Here is a 21,555-nt window from a genome sequence, read left to right on the forward strand (position 1 = left end):
AATCAACCTCAGACGTTCTGCACAATGCAGATGAGCAGGTAAACACAGGGAACTCTCCAGGTACGTACGGCATCAAACTTACTGTACTTGAAGTCGTGGCCAGAGGCTCGACTGCAGCAAAAGAGACCTGGTCTAATGTACTCGAAACCAGAGGACAAGCAATGTCACATCCTACTCTGCAGTTTGAAAGCCTATTAAAATGCACCCTTGGGTGAGGCATGCACAGCCTGTCTCCTCTGCTTTACGCCAGTGGAGCCCTGGCTTGAAATAATCTTGTTACTGCGAGAGTAGAGCGCAGATTAATAGGCAGCGTTACAGCAGGACTTATCCAGATTTATGTCATGGACTAAAGGCTCGATCCATAAAAGAAGCCTCAGAGCGACTGACGAGTGCATGATACCGGCATACGTGGCTCGCGCTTGATGTGCGGGTGGCATTTATTCCATCAGTCTGATGGTTCGCTTCCGGGGCTCGCAGTCAAGGCAATGCGACCACAACTTCGGTTTGCTCATAGTGGAGAGCGGATGTGAATTTTCATTATGTCCTTTATATTTTCTGGTGACAGTCAAGAGGCTGACAAAGAAGGAAGAAAGTTATAATCATGACAAAATGCTTGTTTTACTGTAAATGTTAAACCCCCTACGTCTTGACTGTATCCTGAATGTTCCACTGAGCTGGAATCCAATTTGTATTCATGGATTTTTTTGTTTTATGGAGCCACTGGCAGCTGTCTCTCTCTCCGTCGACTCACCTTCAATTTTCATAGTGCAACCACCTTTTTTCTGCTCAGTCGCTGCTTAGTTAAGAAACGTGACAACACTCAGGTGATGAAACACAGCAAGAAAATCAAGAACACGTCCTGTTATTATGTTAGTCATGTGATATTCTTGGGGGTAGAACATCCTGTCTTTGGCTGACTGACAGGTGTTTAAGTACATTTAGGTACAATTTTGAAGTATTTGAACTTTGAGTGTTTCAATTTTTTATGCTATTTTATACTTTCATTCCACTACAATGGCGAATATTGTACTTTCTACTACTACTTTCTTCTGCTACATGTATTAGACAACTTGATTTACTATATAATGACAAATTAATCATGTTGTAGTTTTATAGTCAAAACCTTTATGATCACCACAAGCAGTATAAAAGTAGAGTTTTACTACCGGAACAAAAGAGGCACATTTGCTGCTTCAAGCTTTCTGTTTCATTCTAAAACAATCCCCGGCTCCTGACACCTCAGCTTGCTCCTGATAATAGTCTTAAAGTTCAAACTGAGACAGCATGAAACACCAAATATGCCTCTTTCGCTCTGGGAGTGACTCTCATAAAACATCAGGTGGATCTCCTTTCATCACATGCAGAGTTAGATACATCAAATAACACATCATCAGACTGCACATTATCCAGACATCGCACGCAAGCGGTTTCTAAAAATCGTCTGCCGGGCCACCCTCCTGGTTCGCTGCCAGACCCTCCTGCCTGCCTCCGTCCAGTCCTCGCCTGCATGTTCAGTCCATCTGCTGCTGAGATCAGTTATCAGCAAGAAGAGTAACGACTCTTCTTCACTTCACAGGGCCGCTGATATAAATAGAAGAAGACTGTCGAGCGCCTCGTGGACTTCACAGAGGGGAACACTTGCCAGGTAAATATAATCCCCTCACTCCCACTCAGTGACTCTGCTGCCCACCAAAAGTCTCCGGAGTCATCACCATACCTGCCTTTGTTCTTCAGTCGACCTTTAAAGACGGCTCACACTGTGTTGACACCGTGATTTCTCGCAGAGTGCGTGAGAGTGTGTGTGTGTGTGTGTGTGTGTGTCCGTGTTTCATGTTTGTATTCATGTAGCCGATTTGACTCAAGGCAGCGTCGGGGCTATAAAGACGCTATAATGTTGTAAATTACAACACAAAGCAATAATCTTTGAGTGCTAACGACTTTGAACCTTCTAGGTCATACATGCACTTAACGTCATTTATGTGTCATGGGAGACTACGGGGACATAAAGCTGAACCGAGGCACACACACAAGACGGAGATCAGACAACACACACACACACACACACACACACACACACACACACACACCCCAAGTCGATGCCTGAAATCATATACGGCGACCTCTGAACTCACCGCCCTCCGTCTGCGTCTGACTGATTCCGCCGCCCTCATTTTCATGTCGATAGCTCACCTTCCTTTAAAAGGCCAAACTTTACATTTTCCATGTAAAACAGTCCGCATGCATTCATCATCCGCCGCCTCTCACGGAGTCACACAATCAATCAAATAGCCAGTGGGGCTGACTGAGAGACTGGGCAAAATCCTGCGATTTGAATTTCTAAGAGCGGCGCAATCCTGTCCGCTCCAGGCTCGAACGTGAAATCAATAGAACAGCAAGGAGGAAGAGTACTTAAATTCATGTGCATCTACATCCACAGGTATGTGAGCCGTATGTGAGGCGCGACATGGATGAACATTCACAGGAAAAGTCTACGAAAGGGGCTCTGGTGAACTCCTGTGTTGTGCAGGAAGACAGTCGTTTACATTCGCGGACTCCGTATCTAAACTATGCTGGTCTATCAATCACCTGTAGACCACTTTGAACTGCACTAACTGGTTTTGGTCTCTTCATTGCATTTGTTGAAAGTAAGAAAATTACAGACTTACCCTTTACGTCATGATTTAGTTTAAGGTGCTGATGGAGGTTTTAGCTACTGAATGAGTCAGATTGTCTCTCCTAAAAACAGTCCCCACATGAACTCTGTTGCCTTTTAAATTTTGCCCGCTGCAGCCTCAAACGGTATCAGTGTCATTTCTGTGAGAGTAATGATATGCAAATTGCGCGAGGTGGGACATTACCTCTTGCTGTTTGTGAAATTTACATGATAACTCGCTGACCTGTTTTTCCAAAAGGCATAAAACAGCTTCTGCGGCGCACACAAGGACGCGCTAACAATCGCCCGCAAGTGCTCTGCATTTTTCGGAGAAAAGAAATCTGCGCGATCACACACCTTCCGAAGAAATTAATCTACCCAAGCACCTTGACCTTGTGTCGTACCCGACAGAGTTGAACGAGAGCACACAGACCACAGGATGGAGGCAGAGTAAATCACAGCAGAATTTCAATGCTAGCAAAGCTGCGGGCAGGAAATCTTAATCCCTCAAAGTCAACCATGCATGCACAAACTCGATGGCTGAGTGCCTAACAAGCAAGAAGCCTTGAGGACTGGCAGCGCTGGTGTATGCCCCACATGGTGGGGTGGGGTCTCTGTGGGCCGAGGGGTGACTGCGACCGCCATCGCTCACCTCCGCCCCTCATCGATCAAAAGCACGACAGAGTGATTGACATCCTCACCTCCCTTTTTACCAAATTACAGAGACCAACAGACTGCAGCGCTAACATGACGAGATTACTGTCTACATTAACATGATTTAACATAATCAGGCTTCATTTCTAAATGAGAGCGAGCACATCTCTCTCTCGGTAGAGAGCGGCAGAGGGGTTCATCATCATCATCTCTTATCATAGCAAATAGTTAGAGATGGTATACCTTGATCAGCAGGCGGATTGTTCCTGTGGCCATGTGGGAAATGTAGTACCAGAAAGAAAGCTTGCAGATGGCGCTCGACTCTTTCAAGACGGAGCTCCTCAGATGAGCTTTGTCGCCTTTGAGTCCAACCGGGGTCGCTTCCAGATAGACAAAGTGACCTGAGGAGAGGAGACAGAATGGGCGTGATGGAGGAGAGGAGCAGCGAGGAGGCAAAAAGCAAGCGCGACCCCTCGCCCACCGAACCACGCTGCTCATGACCTTGGTGTAATTGGTCGGTGGCTGCGAGGTTCGGTGGGCGAGGGGTCATGGAGTAACTTCTGACTTTCATCGACACTGGTGGTGGCTCATCAATAATGACGTCAACCTCCATGATCCCACACTACTTATGTCTTTTGTTTTGTTTTGTTTTGTTTGAGACAAATTACATACTGTGCCTTTAACTCAAAAGACTGTGCGTGCCATCAGAGCGGTTATAACTAACAGTTAAAGCAAGTTCTTCAGCGGATCATTTTTTAGTTTTTGCAGGTGAGCAATGGAACAAGAAGGAGTCTTAAGGATTACAACTTTCAGATGCTCCGTTAGAGCCTTTTGTATGTAAATGTCCACATGTGTTTATTTATTAATGTGTATCGCCTCGCACCAAGCGCATTCCATAATGGGCTCACAGCCCGGAGAGTCCTGCATCAATCACCTGAAGGCTCACCTGCTGTACATTCACACCCTGAGAAGTAGCTCATTGATTTTGCTACTGAAGTGGCTAAAGCATGAATTAAACATTGTGGAGAGCTACCGCAGCATTTCGGGTTTCACAGGTGGCCATTTTAAAGGCAGCTCAGTTTCTGATTATACAAAACCAGCCACGAGAGAAGGCGCACCTGTTCAAAATGTTCAATTATACAATGGAAACTCAAAAAGGAGGCTAGAACAGTGCGGAGCGTGCCTTTTAATGAGAAACCTTGAGTTAACAGCGCTTTTACGACTTAGTGGACTGTCACATACCAGTTTCATCCATCAGCGTGTGATCATACGGAGGCCTTATGCTTTTAATAGATCCAGTCCCCAGCGTCCAATCAAAATTATCCGCCCGAGAGCTCTTCCAGCCACAGCAACCGCTCTCAAAGGAGCAGGAAGTGCCACAATCCCTTTCATCAGTGCCATCGCCACAGTCATCTGTGAAGTCGCAGCTCTGCCCCGGAGTGAAACACCGGCCGTTTTCACAAGGCAGGAAGCCTGAAGGACAGGAGCCTGGAAAATAAGACACACACATTAAATATCACTCTAACTCCTCCTGTTTGTTTCCAGACATCCCGACACGTTTTGCAGGGATAACATAAAGAAATCATTTCTTTATGTTGCAACTTTGCTTCTCAGTTTCAATTTTTTAATTTTGTGTTTTGACGGTGCGGTTACTGCATAATCTGGTTAAGCTGAGGCATAACAACCACTTAGGGTTCGGAAAAGGTCATGTTTTGGCTTAAAATACCTGGTTTTGTTGGCATTAACGCAGCTGGAAAATGTCGTGACATTTCGTGGCATCTGTGTTGACGTCTCTTAAAAAATTTCCAGTGGTTTCACACTAACAAATGTTGAAACATCATCTTGACCGGCAGCCTTTCCAGCTGTACCTCTACCAGTATCCCCTCCACCTCCCGACATGGCAGTCAGCTCATAATCCTTTCAGGTGAACGTTATATGACATTTAACGTAAAACTGAACTGGTAGCTTCTGACAAACAAAGTGCGAGAGGTATCTTCTTCCTTTAGTGTCTGCAACAGAGCAAATAAGCATCGTTCCAGAACTGTCAAACTATTCCTTTAAGGCTTAGAAATTGCAATAGATACTGTTTTTTTTTTCCGCAGAGCATCTACTGTGTGCTTCGCTGGATTTAACAGCACCAAAGAGGTCACTATTAGTTTCAGATCATAAGAAGTCAACTCAAGAGTGGGGAGACCATCTGCATGTAGCATCAGGGTCTCTTTAAGAGGCTTAAGAGGACAAAGGCGCATGGGGCTATAAGCCCAAATCAGTGTATAATGGGTGGCGGTGCTGGAGGGGGGCTGGAATCTGCTTCTTTTTGGGCGCCAGGCATTCCAGCAGGGTCAGTGCTCAGCTTTGGGGAGCGTTAGAGAGGGAGATGAGGCATGATGAGGAGGGGTGGTCCCTGTAAGTAAAAGAGAGAAAGGGGTATAAGTCCCTCCTAATCCTTTGTTCCTCTTCAGATGCACAGGACCAGAAGCAACGTGTCCCAACAAAGGCACATAGGAAGCCAGGAAGCCACGGCTCCCGACTGTGAAGCCCGGCTGCCGCGCCACCTGATGGGAGCAGGTCCCGAAGCTGTACGTGGATGAAAGAGGCTAATTATATCCCTTTACGTATGCAGTTCTTCAGCTGCTACTGTGTGAGTGTAGACTCATTCATTAGTCCTCATTAATTCCTCGACATATCTTGTTACATGGGTAATTCGGGGCTTTGCATTGCTGTCTGTAATGTGACCTTCACACCAGGGTCCCACACTGTACTTGTACAGTATGTCAGCCACCCTGGGTAACATACTGCCCCCTGGTGCAAGGATACAGCTCCACATTACAACTTCTGTAATTAAAAGTCTGACAGATAAAGTAAAGCAAGTTATCCTGTATTCCATTATGTTGCCTTTTTTCTAAGATTTGACATGTTTCTATTTCATTAACAGGTTTTATCAGACTTGCTTCTATTTTCTTTTAATCATCCATAAATGAAACTGAAGCTTTGCTGTTTTCCTGCTGCACCTCACCTCCTCTTCTTCGAGGTACAAGGTCATTTATTCATTATTCTACAACACAGGTTGGCACAACAAAATTAATGTTTGTAAACTAATCTGCCTCAGGGTGAATGTAAACAGCTCAACAGGATGGTAATAATGTGGTCGGCATCTTTATCTCAAAAGTTCCACATCGGGGGAGACACTGTCCATCAACTTTGACAGTGTTTGAGCGCCGAGCATCAACGTTACAAACACAGAGTCCACGTCTTCTCGCCCCGCTGCAGTCCTGCATTCTGTCAGCTCAGAACACGGTTTAACCATCAAGGGCAACAGCTTCATCCAAGGTGTTGAATCAGAGAAATCAGTCTCTGACTTCACATTGTTCGGCCAGCCCACTTTGTCAGTTTCCTCTTCCTTTTGACCGCACATTAGCCGAAAGCAGCCTTAAACCAACTCGGATTAACGTGGCTTTTATTCTGACTCTCCTCCCCCCTGGGTCGGTCCAGCCAGTCAGGTTGGATGGTCGAAAGACACCGTGGGCTGTGATGGTCTAGAGGTCCGCTGCTCTGACTCAGAAACACTCGTTTTCTTCTCCAATGATAATGACAGCATTCGTGCCATAAGCAGCATGTGTTCATCTTCATATGCCTCCGTTGCATAATATTCCATTTACAGTGATGGCATCGAAACCACATTTCTCTTACGGCATGTCTGATAAGTCGACCTCATACACAGAAAGTGCCTTGTGATCAGATCATGTCAAATTCACAGCAGTCAAATTGAAGATTAAATTGAATTTATGAGACCAGAGACCACGGATGATAAGAGGAGGACAGAGAAGAAGACTAGTAGGAGTGCTGGCTTCATGTATCTGTTAGAGTAATGCCTTTTTGTCATTCGTATATACACTGAGTGGCCTCTTTATTAGGTACAAGATTTTTTTTTTAACTATCTAAGTGATGTTACCTGTTTCAGCACTGGGGTTATAGTGAGCAAGGATTGATCGATGTGTTTTTTAATCAAGGGCTCTGATGGTGACTGCAGACAGAGAAAATGTGCTGCATCAGAGGCAAATTGAATCAATCATTTTAGCGACAATCAGACAAAATGATACTGATAACCGGGAAAAGGACTTGTAATAATTGCATTATAATCGGAGGTCTTTCTAATAACCTAGCCTATTTCATGTAAGTAGATGGGAAGGACAAAAAATTAGAAACACCCCTCGACACAACGCTGTGCAGCACAAAGCCACATTTAATGGTGCGTTGTGTACGAATTTTACGTTAAAACAATCTATAACTGACTAAAATTATAAACAGAAATATAAAGAAATATCAGTTTTGATTTCTTTGCATCATAATTCAGAGACATCTGCTGAAGTTAGCATGCTAACCAGCTAGCACTAGCAGTTGAATGCTGCTGTTCCTGCTGTGTGAACCCACAGGACTGCTAGCTACACAGCTCACTGGGCTAACTACGTAACAGCAGCTACAGTTAGCAGCAGTTAGAGGGTAGTCTGGTGATATGCTGCCAGCTTTAGAGTATGACTTCAACAGGTGGCCAGTTCTTACATATTGCTCCTTTAACTTTGACCTCACATATCAACAGATTGTACGGGTGATATGAAGTTCATAAAGCCGACGGCTTTCTTCAGACATGAAAAGAAGAAGGAACAAGACAGTTTTCTGGTGGAGTGAAAAACTTACTTTGCCATTTGAAGCCTTTATTAATGATCGTCATGAGCTCGACTCGGCTCCCCAGTTCTCTCATCACGTTCATTATTTATAAGGTAAAGAGCCCATTTAATAACGTCTGACAGTGCTCCAGCAGGGAATGGAAAGATGTTAAATTGGGACTCGGCTGTGTCTTAAAAGATTGCTGGATGTTATTTTTCAGTTCTGTGCAGCTGGCACACACACATACAGTACATACTAGTGTCGGAATGTGCTGAGCCCATGTTGCAGGTATTGGCCTACGATGTCTTGTTAAATCCAATATAAAATGCCCGGGCATAAAACAAAACAAAAAAAACCCCACATGCTCCACCACTCCATCATATAATGTGCTATAGAATGAGGCACTGGAGGAAAATAGCCCTGAGGGGGTTCAGTATATAATTACATTTCCTGCTGTCTTTGGTCTGATCTGTATTACTGCACATTCTCTGCAGCCTGCAGCAGCTAAGACTCTTCATCTCGGCCCGTTTTAATGGCAGATGATCTTCAATTCACCGTCAGGGCAGCGGTGTCGCTCCCTGTCTTAACCTCGAAGAAACACTCCTCTCTGTCTCTATTGTCCAGACCTGCTGCCCTTTTTATTTCCATCCAGCTTTATTTGCTCGGCTTCTACCTGTTCTGAAAGAGTTACTGTCATGTTTTGAAAAAAAAAAACAAAAAAAAAAACACTTCTTCTGCCCTTTCAACTCGGCATTATGTTTTCTGTGTTTTTTTCTCAGCCTAGTAGCTCTACACACCTGAATCCTTACGACAGATGCTGCCAGCTCCTTAGCTTCAGCTAATTGTTTACAGTTTACATATTCATATAAGCGTCTTTGTGCTGGTGCACTCAATTTGAGTCAGTCTGGACAGGGTTGTAGCTAAATGCATGAAACAAAACTGGCATCAAAAGCAAATTATACGCACATTTTTCAATCATTGGACAACATCTATTAATAATACTGAATGTAATATTTAAACATACTACAAGGAAGTTTTAACTGATTATGAACAGTCCAAATTTTGTTGAGAGTTTGGATATTTCTGTATGATTATTAGAGTTATTCTTGATGCCTTTCCCCAGGTCAGATTCAGTCTCATCTGGGTGGGATAAGTCATAAAATTAAAACATTATTTTATTATAAGGGCATCGCTTAAAAATGAAAAATAGAGACATCTGCATGGCTCAATACCACTAAAGCTTTGTGAGAAAATGCATTAGAACAACTTGTTCTGGCAGCCTTCGGTTCCAACATGCAGCTGTGGACAGAAATAACACTCGAGCATTGGTGGAGGCAGCGCGCAGACCCCGTGAGCGTCGGATGATAAACTGTTGGTGAGATGCTAAATGTAACAGCCTTAAAATGGAAGCAATATTAGCGCACAGAGCTACGTTGCATCTCAGCGAGGCCGAACTGCTTTACAGCTCTTTAGTGGCCGATCAGCAGCCTGACCCTGTGGGAGTCGAGCTGTTAGCTGCGAGCACGAGTATTGACAGATGCACGGAGACAGTGATAGAAAGAAAATTAAAGAAAGACACGTCCGTAAGAAAACTCTTCACGACACATCACGTTACTGCTACTGAGGAGAAGCCTCCATCTCAAAATGACAAGGAGAGTGATGAAGGGGCCTCACAGCTTCACAGTTTCATCCCTCCATGAGCACAGACAATCCAGAAAGTCTCCCGTCTCACCAGTATCCAATACAAGTGAAAGGCAATAAATTTAATAGGCCAATTATAGCCACAGTAACACCAGCAATAAATCAGCTCTTGTTCTTTTCTCTCGCCTCTTAAAGGGGTTCACTCGTAAAAAAAAGAAAGGGATGCACAGCCTCATCTAACAGATGAATAGTTCCCAAGTATGAGATAAAGATAATGATGGGGCTTTAGTCAGGCTCAGGCGGACAGTGACAAACGCTGTATTGAAGTGTTTTCTTCAGGAGTTATCAGAAAATGTTCCTAATGTTTGCTTCACGTTCCAAAAATACTGCATATTGATTGTGCTTTTCCATCATATCTCAATATTATCCTGGCGGGAACAGGATGAAAATGAGCAGCTCAGATGTGAAAAACACAGAATATGATTATTGTTTTGGACAAAATCTTAATTTCATAACTTTTTACATTAATAAAATCGTCCTTTGTGGGAAATTGAGGATTAAAATAGTTTAACACTCATATAAATTGTACATTTTCGACAGATGTGAACGATCTGATGCAGGTTTTGGTCATGCCCTACGGTAAAGGCCAGCTGAATTTAATCTTGTTTTCTTTATAAATATTGACTCACTTTCTAAAACTTTCTAAATGTTATCCTCCAAATGAAGACGAGGTTTAATATACCAGCAGCCAATAATACTCGGATTGCTCATATCAGCACACTATTACACTGGAAGTCATCAAAAGTGCAATTATCTACATTTTAGTACAGCAATATCTCTCTAAAGTCAGGGAAATAATCTAATTTGGCGCTTGGGACAGCCAAGCTCATTTTCGCCCTGTCAGTCATTTTGAAATATTCTCACACAGGAGATCAGCCCCTGAGGGGAAACAGTTGCAGGTTTTACTGAAGGCAAGAAGAAGACTGCAGTCCCAGCTACTTCTTTCAAGCGCAATAATAGAACCAATATGTTCCAGCTACGCCCAGGCCTTCATCAGAGCTCCAGTCTTCGAAAGACATTCACTGGAGGTTTATTAAGAGCCAGGGTTTTTACTGTAGCTCTTGTTTCACAAGGACAGTGCCTTGTTAAACCTCCCTCTTTGTCTGCTGGACTTAACTACCACTGTGAAATTTGGGACTTATAATAATATTGTATTGAAGCTGTCAGAGGCGTGTCAGTGCGCCTCATTGGCAGAGTCAACAACAGTTTCTGATCCAGCTTCCTGATGACAAGGGAGGAAAGAAAACCCTTAGAAAAAGGTCACTAAGGCAGGGTTGCCAACTCCCACGTTTCTGGCACGTGTCACACGCTTTTCCGCTGCCCAAACAATTCTCACAGCAAAACAAGGCCACAGCGACACGTTGGTTATGCACAGTAATCCCAGGTTCTATGAGCACTTAAATAATGCTCTGGTGCATGATCACAGTGTTGATGGAACAGCTGTGTTCAGCGAAAAACCGACTCTGCCTCTGATTGGCGTGAGGAGTAGTGAGGGTCATAATACAATGTCCATCTTGTCCACGTTTGATCTTAGATGATTTGTTTAAGTTGATCCAGGATCATCAGCATGGGATTGATGGTCCTAGATCAGCATTAGATGGACCATTAGATTCATCCATCTAATTATGGGTCCTAATAAGAACATTTTACAGGCCCTACCCAGAGGCAATGGCAGGTCAGATCGAACCTTATAAATGGCCAACTTTGGGTAGCACCGTTGCAGAGGTCACTAATTTTATTACAAAACAGCATACATGGCTGAGCCAACTTCATTGGCAACCCATCCATCCACTGGGATAGAGATAGTGGACTGCCTGTCCGCAGGGAAGACCGCAGATCCATACAAACCCGGCTTGAACGACTTGGTTTCAGTACACCGGGCTGCTCTTTGAGGGGCAGCCTGTACGATCTCTCTCGCCCAGAGACACTCCAGCAACAAAAAGAGGCTCCGGAGGAGAAGCATAACCCAACAGCAGGCAACAGTCGATGAGTGTGGTGTGTTCACTGGGGAAACTACAGCTCACAATCCCCGTTACCAGCACCACTGCTAAGCACGCAAGGACATGTTGGAAAATAAGATTCATCCAGGCGGACCAATTACAGTCGTTTAACCCGCATCACTGTGACATGCAATCACATTTCTGAGGAGGCTCCGACATCGATACAACGCAGATGCATAAATCGAGCTTGACAAAGTGACATTTTGTTCCACTTGACTGGTAGAGGCATTTGAAACCGAGAGGAGGATTATAGTAAATCACATTTGGATATAATGTGATGGATAAGAGTCGTGATATTAATACCAAAGATATTTGTCCCAGGAAGTAACAACAAAAGCAATTCTTCACTTTGTTCTTGTTGTGAGTACACGGGGGGTCAGGTAGGAGGAGGGGGACAAAGTCAGACCAGAGAAAGAAAAAATACACAAGCTTAGCACATAAATAACAAAGGAGAAAAAGGAGAGTACCTGCAGGAGGTGGAGGAGTGTCCTCTACTCCAGCGGAGGAGGCAAGCAGACACCCTGGAGAGAAAGTGATGTCATCCAGGCAGATGTCACCCTTTGGACTTCGGCCCACCTTGCCCTCAAACATGACCTCAAAGTCCCCGGTGTCGCTCAGCGGGATCTCCTTTATCTGCCAGTAGTTGCCCTGATCTCCCGTCACGTTCAGAAGGCGATGAAGGCTTCCTTTGCTTTTCCGGAACACATTGAGGGTCCCGATGCCGTCTCCGGACATGTGGAGGTAGAAACGCATCTGGACCAAGGACGTATAGCAAAACAATTTTGGAATTGTGTAGAGGTGTGATTTTTCTAAATTGTCCTGCACTGGAAACATTCCACATAATACCACACAGAAATACAATGTCTTCTTTGGCTGCAACTGCTTTCTTTTCCATTAAGTTTTTCCACTTCTCCTTTCTCCTGAATAAGCATTTCTCCTCGGGGCAGAATATGAAACCAAAAAGAAGACCAAAAGTATGTGCACACAAAGGTAATTAAGTTGGAATCTTGTCACAAGATCAATGCACTTTTTCCTTTCACTCCTCTTCTTTATTAAAGCTTGGAGAGAAATTGTCTCCTTCCATCTTCCCCACACTGAGGCGGTGCTACGGTTTTATGTGTTTTCTCTCCAAATGGAGGCCTGTTCACGAGCTGCAGCGGCACAACAACACCCTCCATCTCAGGAGGGAGACTGCATCCTACATCCTTGTCTCCCTCCCTCTCTTCCCCCCTGCACAGCCCTCCCTTCAGTTTAATTGGTACTTCTTGCTGACTGCATGATTGATTGACAGGTCAGGAGTGGGATAAGACAGAGACGACATGGAGCAAACCGCACAGTCAATCAAGACATCCATCCTGGGAGAGCATCGGGCTGACAGCTGCACACACACACACACACACACACACACACACACACACACACACACACACACTACAAACTGTCAAGCACACACACAAAGTTCAGTTTTCATTTGCAAAGGTAAGTACGTGCACTGCTGAGTCAGAGACGGTCACATTTTAAACGCCCATATCTGAAAGAGTTTTTAATAATGTAATTACTGCAAACTGTCAAATGAGACAATTGGCATCACTCACGTTTCAGTCCACTAAACTGGAAGTGACAACCAGGAGCTGCTTAGATTAGCTTAGCTTAGCATAAAGAGAGGAAAAAATGGGGCACCATGTGCCAGAATGTTAAGCTAAGCTAAACTCCTCCTGGTTGTAGCGTAATTTTTAGCAGATGTACATTAAAGTGGTATCGTATTTCTCCTCTAACTCTTTGGAATAAAGTCAAGAACTGTATTTCCAAAAGGGTCAGGATAAAACTTTAAAGGCTCCACAGTCGTCATTTTCATGCCCAGCGACCGTATTGTGCAATTAGCAGTTGTGCCTGTGCCAACCTGGTTGGTCTTAAATTGAGGTGTGATCAGGCTTTACAGATATATGATATAAAATATGAATATCAATTAGACATAAGACGTATCTTCAGCATGTACCTGTAGTTAAAATACGTCATGAGAGAGACAGATTGAAACATAGTTTTTTGTTGAGATGGAAAAAACTGCAGGACGCTTTCAAATTAGATTTGCCAAATACATTTCAGCATTCACGTAAGGGAAGCTAGAGAAGAGCTGAATTTTTATTACATATTTTAGTGTCTTTAATTCCATGGTCTCTGGCTTTTTGCAGTTTTTCAGGTTTTACTGTTTCGTGGTATCTGTTAACTTTAGTCCATATAGTCAATGCTGAGCCTGTAAAATGACCTTTGTTCTCAGGGGAGCATCACTGCAAAGATAAACTGTCAATATATTGATTTTGTTCCTAAAATCATATGTAAAACAGTGGTATTATGCTAATACATGTTCCACTTTGAGGAATGAAGCTTTGTTCAATTCCTCCCTGACTCCCTCCCCCTGCACCTGCTCAACCTCCACCTCACCTTGCACTGCGAGCTCCTGCGACTCAGTAAAGGTCCTGTGATGCGGGCGGTGTCTCCGGCTGCCTGTGGGAAGGAGCTCTCCAGGTAGAGGTAGTGCCCCGAGGGGTCCCTCAGGGTGTGATCATTCGATGGCCCTGCGCCAACTGTCGGAGTGCTGCCCGCTTTTATCAGCCAATCAACATCATCCTGTCGGCTCTGACGCCAGGAACAGAGGTCAAACTCGAAACTGCAGCGCATGCTGAAGCCCTCTGAAAGACAGCAATAAAAAAAGAAAATCAATCCAGGCTATCCAATTATCTGAGAATTAATCTTCCTTTAGGGTGTCATCGGTCACACATTAGAGGAGGCCTCACTGCAGATGTAGGGGTCCTCGTCAGAGCTGTCCCCGCAGTGGTTGATGAAGTCACACAGGTTATCCTGAGGGATGCAGTAGCCGTTAGCGCAGGCGTACTGCTCAGGTGTGCACGGCTGGTCTGAAGGAAGAGGAGGGGAGCAGTGCAGGAAGCTGACATCATCGATCACCAAGTCGCCCATGTAGCTGATGCCTCGCTTCGCCCTGAACACCACCTGACAGAAAACAACAAACCCGCTCTTTATCCTGTCTGTCATATAAACATAATCACAGCTTTAGACGCCAGTTGATGCTTAATATCATCAGACAGGCACTAAAGCAAAGAGCTGTGATGAGTGATGCTAGTCTTGGGGCAGTCGGTTGATGAAGTGGAGGAAGAGAGGGAAAAGAGCACTTCAGCTGCTGATCTGAGTCTGTCTGCTCTGACAAAGGTTAATGAAAATGTCTAAAGGCCGTGGTATTTAGTCAAAGGGACGACTGCTCTCAAGCCATCAGGGCTGACACTTGATCTCTGCCTCTGAGTGGTCACGCTGACCTGGAACAGTCTCAGCAGCCAGACACCATGAAGGGATTGCAGCTCTGATAACTGTCACACTCACAAGACTCATTAGATTGAATTAGACTCAATCAATTCGTCATTGACCAAGTCTGCGTGTCCAATTTAGCCTGCCGTGACTAATATTAGGCCAATTACATTGACGTGTTTGGTCGTCTGAGAGGCTGTCCTTCACTCAAACTCAATGTCAATAATCTGAATCACACATCTCTGAAAAAGCGAACATCATGTCAAAAGTTAACTCAGGCACATCCCAACACCTAAGAGACACATTTGAAAGTTGAGAAAAGTACGTTTGCTGTTCACGCTGCAGTGATTGTCTTCGTCTCAGATACTTCTGGAGATAATTCTGCCGATAAAAGCAGCAGGTGGTTCCCTGATTATAAAACGAGTCATAATAAGCACCGTAAAATGTTTTATGCTTCTTGATACGTCAATCCTAACTCGTTAAAGAAGTTGTTTTAATTTTGGTTATTAAAAAAGTATCTCAGCAACAGATTAAATCTTTCTTAGCATGTGATAATCAGGTGATAACAAAGTCAGTCATTAGCAATGGAACAAGTAACTCAGGTCCTTCAACAGAACCACACAAAGTAAACTGGACTGGACACATACATTCAGCAGCTAACTAAGATATATAATTGTCACTGTCATGTCATCAATGAACAAACACTGTCTTTAAAAATCTGAAAGATATATTAATATAGATCTCGTCCTGAGTAATATGATGAGTTATTTGGACATTGTAGAAAAAGGTATCTTAAAAGATGAAGTTTGGAAAAACACAGAATCGAACTTAGGAAACTGAGTGAAAGTTTTGTGGGGAGCTAATAACGTTCAAGAACATCACATTTGCTGGAGCGTCACCGACTACACAAAAAGGTGTGATATGAGCCGTTTCATTGCACTGAATCTGGTTATATAACATATTTGAAAGTATTTCTCAGTGATAAAAAACAAAGCAATTTACAGACCTGAAAGTTGTTTGACAACCCCAAAAACACTTCTCCTCGCCTCCATTTGTTGCCTTGGTTACCGCTCTGAGACCAAACCTCACGAGAGACATTTCCGTGTTTCAAAAGCACCTACAAATCACCGTGAAAACAACAGATATGAGTTTGGTGACAGAAAACGTTTGACAGAGATGTTACCCTTCCTCAGGGGACAGTTTTCTTAAATCTTCCTACCTGCAGCGATCCGACTGTAAAGCCGCTCATGTAGTACCAGAAGACCAGAGTGCACTGTGGCCCGGTGGACGAGATGACGGGTGTCTGGAGGTCAGTGGTTTGACCGTAGCCACCGTTTGAACTGTCCGCGTACATGTACCAACCCTCAGGACTGCCCCTGTCAGACAGAAAGTACAGATCAAGACCATCATTATGTCCCCCAGCGGTGACTTTTAGCGATAACTGAGGGTTTGCATCATTATTGGATCACTGGACTGTCTTTCTTGTACATAAGTGACCCTTTCTGAAACATGACTGTCTAAACAAGGCCTCCAGACAGTGACCGCTTTGATGGTGCAACACCTTATTCTACTCAGTTTTTGCAGCACATTCCTTTTTTAATGAATTTTATCAAGTTGAACACATCTTGCACGCTTTCCACACATGTTTTAAAATGTATATAATACAATTTTGCAACTTTCACTGTAAGGTCCATTCTCAGTGCATGTTCACACTTGTGAAAGTTTCATGTAAGATCAATGATTGGCTTCCAAACTAGTGTTGTTACCGTTGTTTATTCAGGGTAAGTTTGACTGAGCATTAAGTTCTTTTAAAGCAATTCCCTGACTTCACATACATTTGGGCTAGACGGAACAAATAAGGTTGTAACCACGGTAATAACAATAATTCACACAGTGCTAAAGTTGTTTATCTCCGGCTTTTGTCAAAACGTCATTTCAAAATTGAGAAGAAAAGATTGCAATTTAGATCAAGGGGTCATCATTGTGATTAAAAAAAGGCTTTATTACTATTATTTCTGTGCCAGTTCATCCTCCCCTTGTTGATACTCATCATGTCTGTGCTCTGTAAACTGCCAATCACAAAAACCGCCCACCAACAATAACACGAGTGCTGCTGAAATTGCTCTTCCAGACCTCATCCGTATCCTCGCACTCTCAGCCCCCGTGACTCTATCTGCTCCAGCTCCTCTCTGCTCCTGCTGTATTAAATTCCCATAAGAGGTGTGGCTCCACTTGGGGTGAAATAAGTAACAGCTTCCCTTCTCCATTTCATTCTGCCGGCCTTATCGATTGAGAGCCAGTCAAGGCTGCTGCGGGCGTGAGGAAGGAGAGTTTCAGGCAGAGGTGATGAAAGAAAGATAGTGTCTGTGGTGCTGGCCGAGGAGGGGAAATTACTGAAATATAGTGGTCAAAGTGCACTGCCATTTTCTGCTCTCACTGTCCACTCAATAAAACACAGATAAGGACAATGAGGTCACTTTCTGCTACGCATGAGCCAGGTTCGCTCAGCTCACGGTAGTTTTTTTTCTCCAAATGTCGTGGCTTTCAGTGGAGTAAAGATAAAAGTGCATAAAAGAGAGAATAAAAAACTGACCTTCACTAATTTTATATGATTTTCTATTTTCTACTTCTTCTCGAAATGTCATCCCCGTTATGTACTCTCTTAATCTCCTCTATATTTGTGAGCATTTTTGTGACAAATGCATGATTTTTATATGTTGAGGTGATCAAATTTGAGTCATTTTGTCATTAATCTTTCAACATAATCAACAGGCTAGATGTCGGCAAAGTACGTTTCTGCAAAACCACAGAAAAGTAAAAGAATGACATTCCTCTTAGTTCAATTATCAATGTTTCTCTTCAGTCTTTCTCTGCTGTCTGGTTAGGTTAAGGCTCAGAAACATCTTGGTTAGGGTTAAGAAAACCTCATATTTTGGCTAGAATAACTGTTTTGATCGCAACACACAGCTGAAGATGCCCCAATGCCTCGTTATGGCTGCAGATAGCCAAAGTCGTCGTCAAAAAACGTAACACGGATGGAAATTGTCCGATGTCTCCTCAAAAATATCCACTGGTTTGACACTTACAAATGTTGAGATGCAGAGTTGAACTGCGATACTTCCACCACCGTGACCACGGTCAGGTAGTAAACCTTGAACGTTGACCATTTCGTACGAATGTCAATATGGTACATAGCCTATGACATGTACACATTCATTTGAACCTGTGGTTAGCAGAAGACATCAACTGCTAACATGTCATCCTGTCACCTGGGCTGAAATCTTTCTGCATGTAAAATGTAAAAAAAAATCATAATGTCCAAGAAATTTACTCGACCAACAGTCAAAAAAACAAAAGATATCTAATTCACTAGCATCAAAGGCCTCATAGCTTGAGAGGGTTTAGTCAGAGTATATTTGCCATGTCACGCAAGTCGTTTGCAGGTACTCACAGGGTGTGGTCGTTGACAGGACGGTGGTACTGCTCTCCATCATGAATGCTCTCCCCTTGGTCAGGCGACCAGCGAAATGTGTGGGTCGGGACCAGAGAGGGATAAGCGCCCAACCAACCACAAGTGTCGCCGCCTTCGAAATCACATTGTTCCTTCGCTGGAAAAAGATGAAAGAGAACATAGAAGTTGGAAGGAGGGAGGAAAAAAGAAAAAAGAAAATGCAATAATTTAAGTTTTCTTTGTAGAGATTCTGAGAGGAGATAAATGTTTTACCACAACTTAATTCATCCGAGCCGTCGGAACAATCCCGTCTGAAGTCACACACTTTGTGGTTGGCGACACACTCCCCATGTGCCGCACACACAAACTGTCCATCAGGGCAGCTGTGGGGCTGGACTGTGGGCGCTGGGGGGGTCACTGTAGGGGCTGTGGTGTTCGGTGTGGAGAGCTCTCCTGGAATGAAGGATGATAAGGTAGAAACTGAAATTAACCTGTGAAGAACAAGCCTCTGTTTTTTGTCTCTGCTCTTTAATTAACAGAGTGTATCTCTGCAACTACAAGGTCTACGTGAATAATCAAGGTATCACAATAAAGGGAATAGTTTAAATACTTGTTCAGATGTGTAAGTATAAGTATATATGTCACTGGGTTCGAGTAAACTAAGTTGGCACAAAGCATAAATGAAAGATTTAGAAAAAAAAGAAGAAAATGTTATAATTGATATCATTGAGGGATGATGCAGCTGCAGCTCCGAATCTCTAGCAAACCATAGCAACACATCTGAGCCTTACCTCTGCCAACTGCAGGCTAATAAATTGAATCAGAACAAAATTAGAGAGGTTTTAGTACAGAACACTCTGGCAGAATCTCCAAATGTGCCATTTACCAAACTATATATTTCACTTCAATGTTACCTTAGGTGCTCAAAAAATAGCCCAATCGGGCTCTGCTCAGGCTTAACAGGTTAAAGAAAGTAGGAGAACAATAAAACTCACCTTAAAAGTTTGTCCATTTTTTTAATGGCCTAATCATTTACCTTCATATGGCTCGCAGTCCAGAAAGGAAAGGTCATCAATGGCAATGTCCCCGTTAAAATCATCTCCGACTGTACCTTCAATCAAAATCTGGCAAAAGGGAAAAAGCAAGTTAACACAATAAAATATCAGTTTAGACTGACAGTACAAGAACCAGCTAAAGTGGCTGCTAGCTAACCAGCGATTTACTGAATCAGGCTGTACTTTTAGCTAAATGAGCTTTTGTGTAAATTGGTCATTTGGAAACAAAGATAGCGTTTTGACCGAGGCTACGGTCAGATATGTCGCCAATATTACTTCTTGTATTCTTTTTACTGCCAGTTAGCTGTCAAGTTAGCTGTCTGCTAAGGAAAGTGGCAGCTTAAAGAGTCACATAATTTTCCCTGGTGTTGGTGGAGACCAGAGCAGAAAGAAGTGAATATTGGAATTACACTTATGAGTTAGCCAAATACACTAACACTCCATTTCAGGTCTATGTAGTCTACGCACTGCTAACACATTTGCTTGTACAGTAAAAAGACAGCGCTATGCAGCCTGTTTTTTTATTTTTTATTTTACAGACCCCACAGGGTTAGATATCTATTAAGTCAGCTTGTTAGCAAACACAATTAATCCTTTAATCCAGTGTCAATTCAGATATGTCAACAATATTACTGTCAAAACGGGTACGCAGCTAACTTTTGCGTTGTCAGTTGGCTCAGTTAGCAGTTAGCGAACAAGTGTAGAACTTCAAATGTCTAACCTAAATAACTAGATGGAAAAAAGAAACCAGAGCAGGAAAGAGGAGACTGAATACCTGACTGGTAGCCAAACGGTATGAATCAAATTGAATGTCAACAGTGCCTCATCTCTGTTGTAAGTAGCTAACTGATAGCTAATGTAACAGGTAACAGTTAGCTCTAGTAGCTTCAAAAAGCCAAAGCTGTGTGTCTGCTAGCTTGTTTTGATGCTATGTTATAATGCCAGTCAGCAAGCATGTAGAATAGTATATTACTGGAAATATGACTTGAGTCCCTGAAGCTATTCAAACCTCCTTTAACTGTTGCCATTTCATGCAGTTTGAGTGTATTTTGCTTCCTTCCAAAGCAACAGATCGTTAGCTAAAGGATTATTGCTTCAGATTACTTGTGTCAGCAGCCACCGGGTTTGTTGACTTTGTGTCACAGCAAAGGAGCGGAACATAATTTGGAGTTATTGAAGTAAGGGAGTCTGATATTAGCTTTCAGACAAGGCAACTCAAAACCCAAATATAAGGATATGTTTTGTGCTGATAATGTTGTGACTGTAGGAATCGTCAGGCACTGAATGGGCACATCTAATAAGCAAAGAAAGCCTGTTAAATGTTTATTTGAAGCGCTATCTGGAAGAGGCAGTATGTGAGTGTTTACCGAAGGTTTTAGAATGTCACATTAGCATGATTCAGGCGGCTGAGTTTAGCAAACACGTTTTTGAAATATTTTTCCAATAATCAGTCGATTCAACTTGCCGCCTTGGCAAACACAGAGTCTCGGAAACAATTTAATTAGCTTTAGCGCTGCAGAGCTCATTGTTGCGTTCTCCGTGTGTTTCCTGAGTCGTTCTAAGCTGAGACAGTGTTGTTTTGCTTTGATACATATGTGTACACGTCATTTTGTGGCAGCACGCCACTGTGGGAGCAAATAGCTCATCCCGAACCAGAATTTAATTAATCAATGTCTCCTTTTTGTTCCCTTATGACCCTTTCTACAGTCAATTAACTTGACAAACAGAGCTCCTGTTTTCAATGCCATAATGAAGGAAAAGTCTTTAACTGCCTGTCAAGTTATGCTCACTCAAGAGTAGTGACAACGGAACATCCATCTTCAGGGATCGATGTCAAGCAGTGGAGCTATTAAAGAGATGTTCGTTGTGCGTCACGGTGGTGCACTCTTAAATACAGACTCTCTGCTTCACGGGGTTTAATGTTTCCAGACAGGGAAAACCAAGGCGGAAAGTAATTAAGTACTTTTTTTTTTTTTTATCGCAACCACGTAAAGATATTTGTATTGGAACATTTCCATTTTGTGATCAATTTTAATTCTACTCGACTACAGTTCAAAGGGA

General features: G+C 43.2%; 1 protein-coding gene across 2 annotated transcripts in view; it reads right to left on the reverse strand.

Moving 5' to 3' along the window:
* The window catches only part of malrd1 (MAM and LDL receptor class A domain containing 1), a 54,201-nt gene that overhangs the window by 18,370 nt on the left and 14,276 nt on the right, over positions 1-21,555 (reverse strand). For both annotated transcript variants that reach the window (XM_030397491.1, XM_030397490.1), the window contains exons 11-20: positions 19,476-19,563; positions 18,713-18,892; positions 18,440-18,596; positions 16,208-16,364; positions 15,995-16,105; positions 14,466-14,679; positions 14,113-14,360; positions 12,141-12,426; positions 4,550-4,795; positions 3,551-3,708 (exon numbers count right to left, since the gene is read on the reverse strand). In XM_030397491.1, the coding sequence (XP_030253351.1) occupies positions 3,551-3,708; positions 4,550-4,795; positions 12,141-12,426; positions 14,113-14,360; positions 14,466-14,679; positions 15,995-16,105; positions 16,208-16,364; positions 18,440-18,596; positions 18,713-18,892; positions 19,476-19,563 (1,845 nt within the window). The remainder of the gene's footprint in view (positions 1-3,550; positions 3,709-4,549; positions 4,796-12,140; positions 12,427-14,112; positions 14,361-14,465; positions 14,680-15,994; positions 16,106-16,207; positions 16,365-18,439; positions 18,597-18,712; positions 18,893-19,475; positions 19,564-21,555) is intronic.

Source organism: Sparus aurata, chromosome 19, assembly GCF_900880675.1.
Source record: "Sparus aurata chromosome 19, fSpaAur1.1, whole genome shotgun sequence".
In the NCBI taxonomy this organism is placed as follows: domain Eukaryota; kingdom Metazoa; phylum Chordata; class Actinopteri; order Spariformes; family Sparidae; genus Sparus; species Sparus aurata.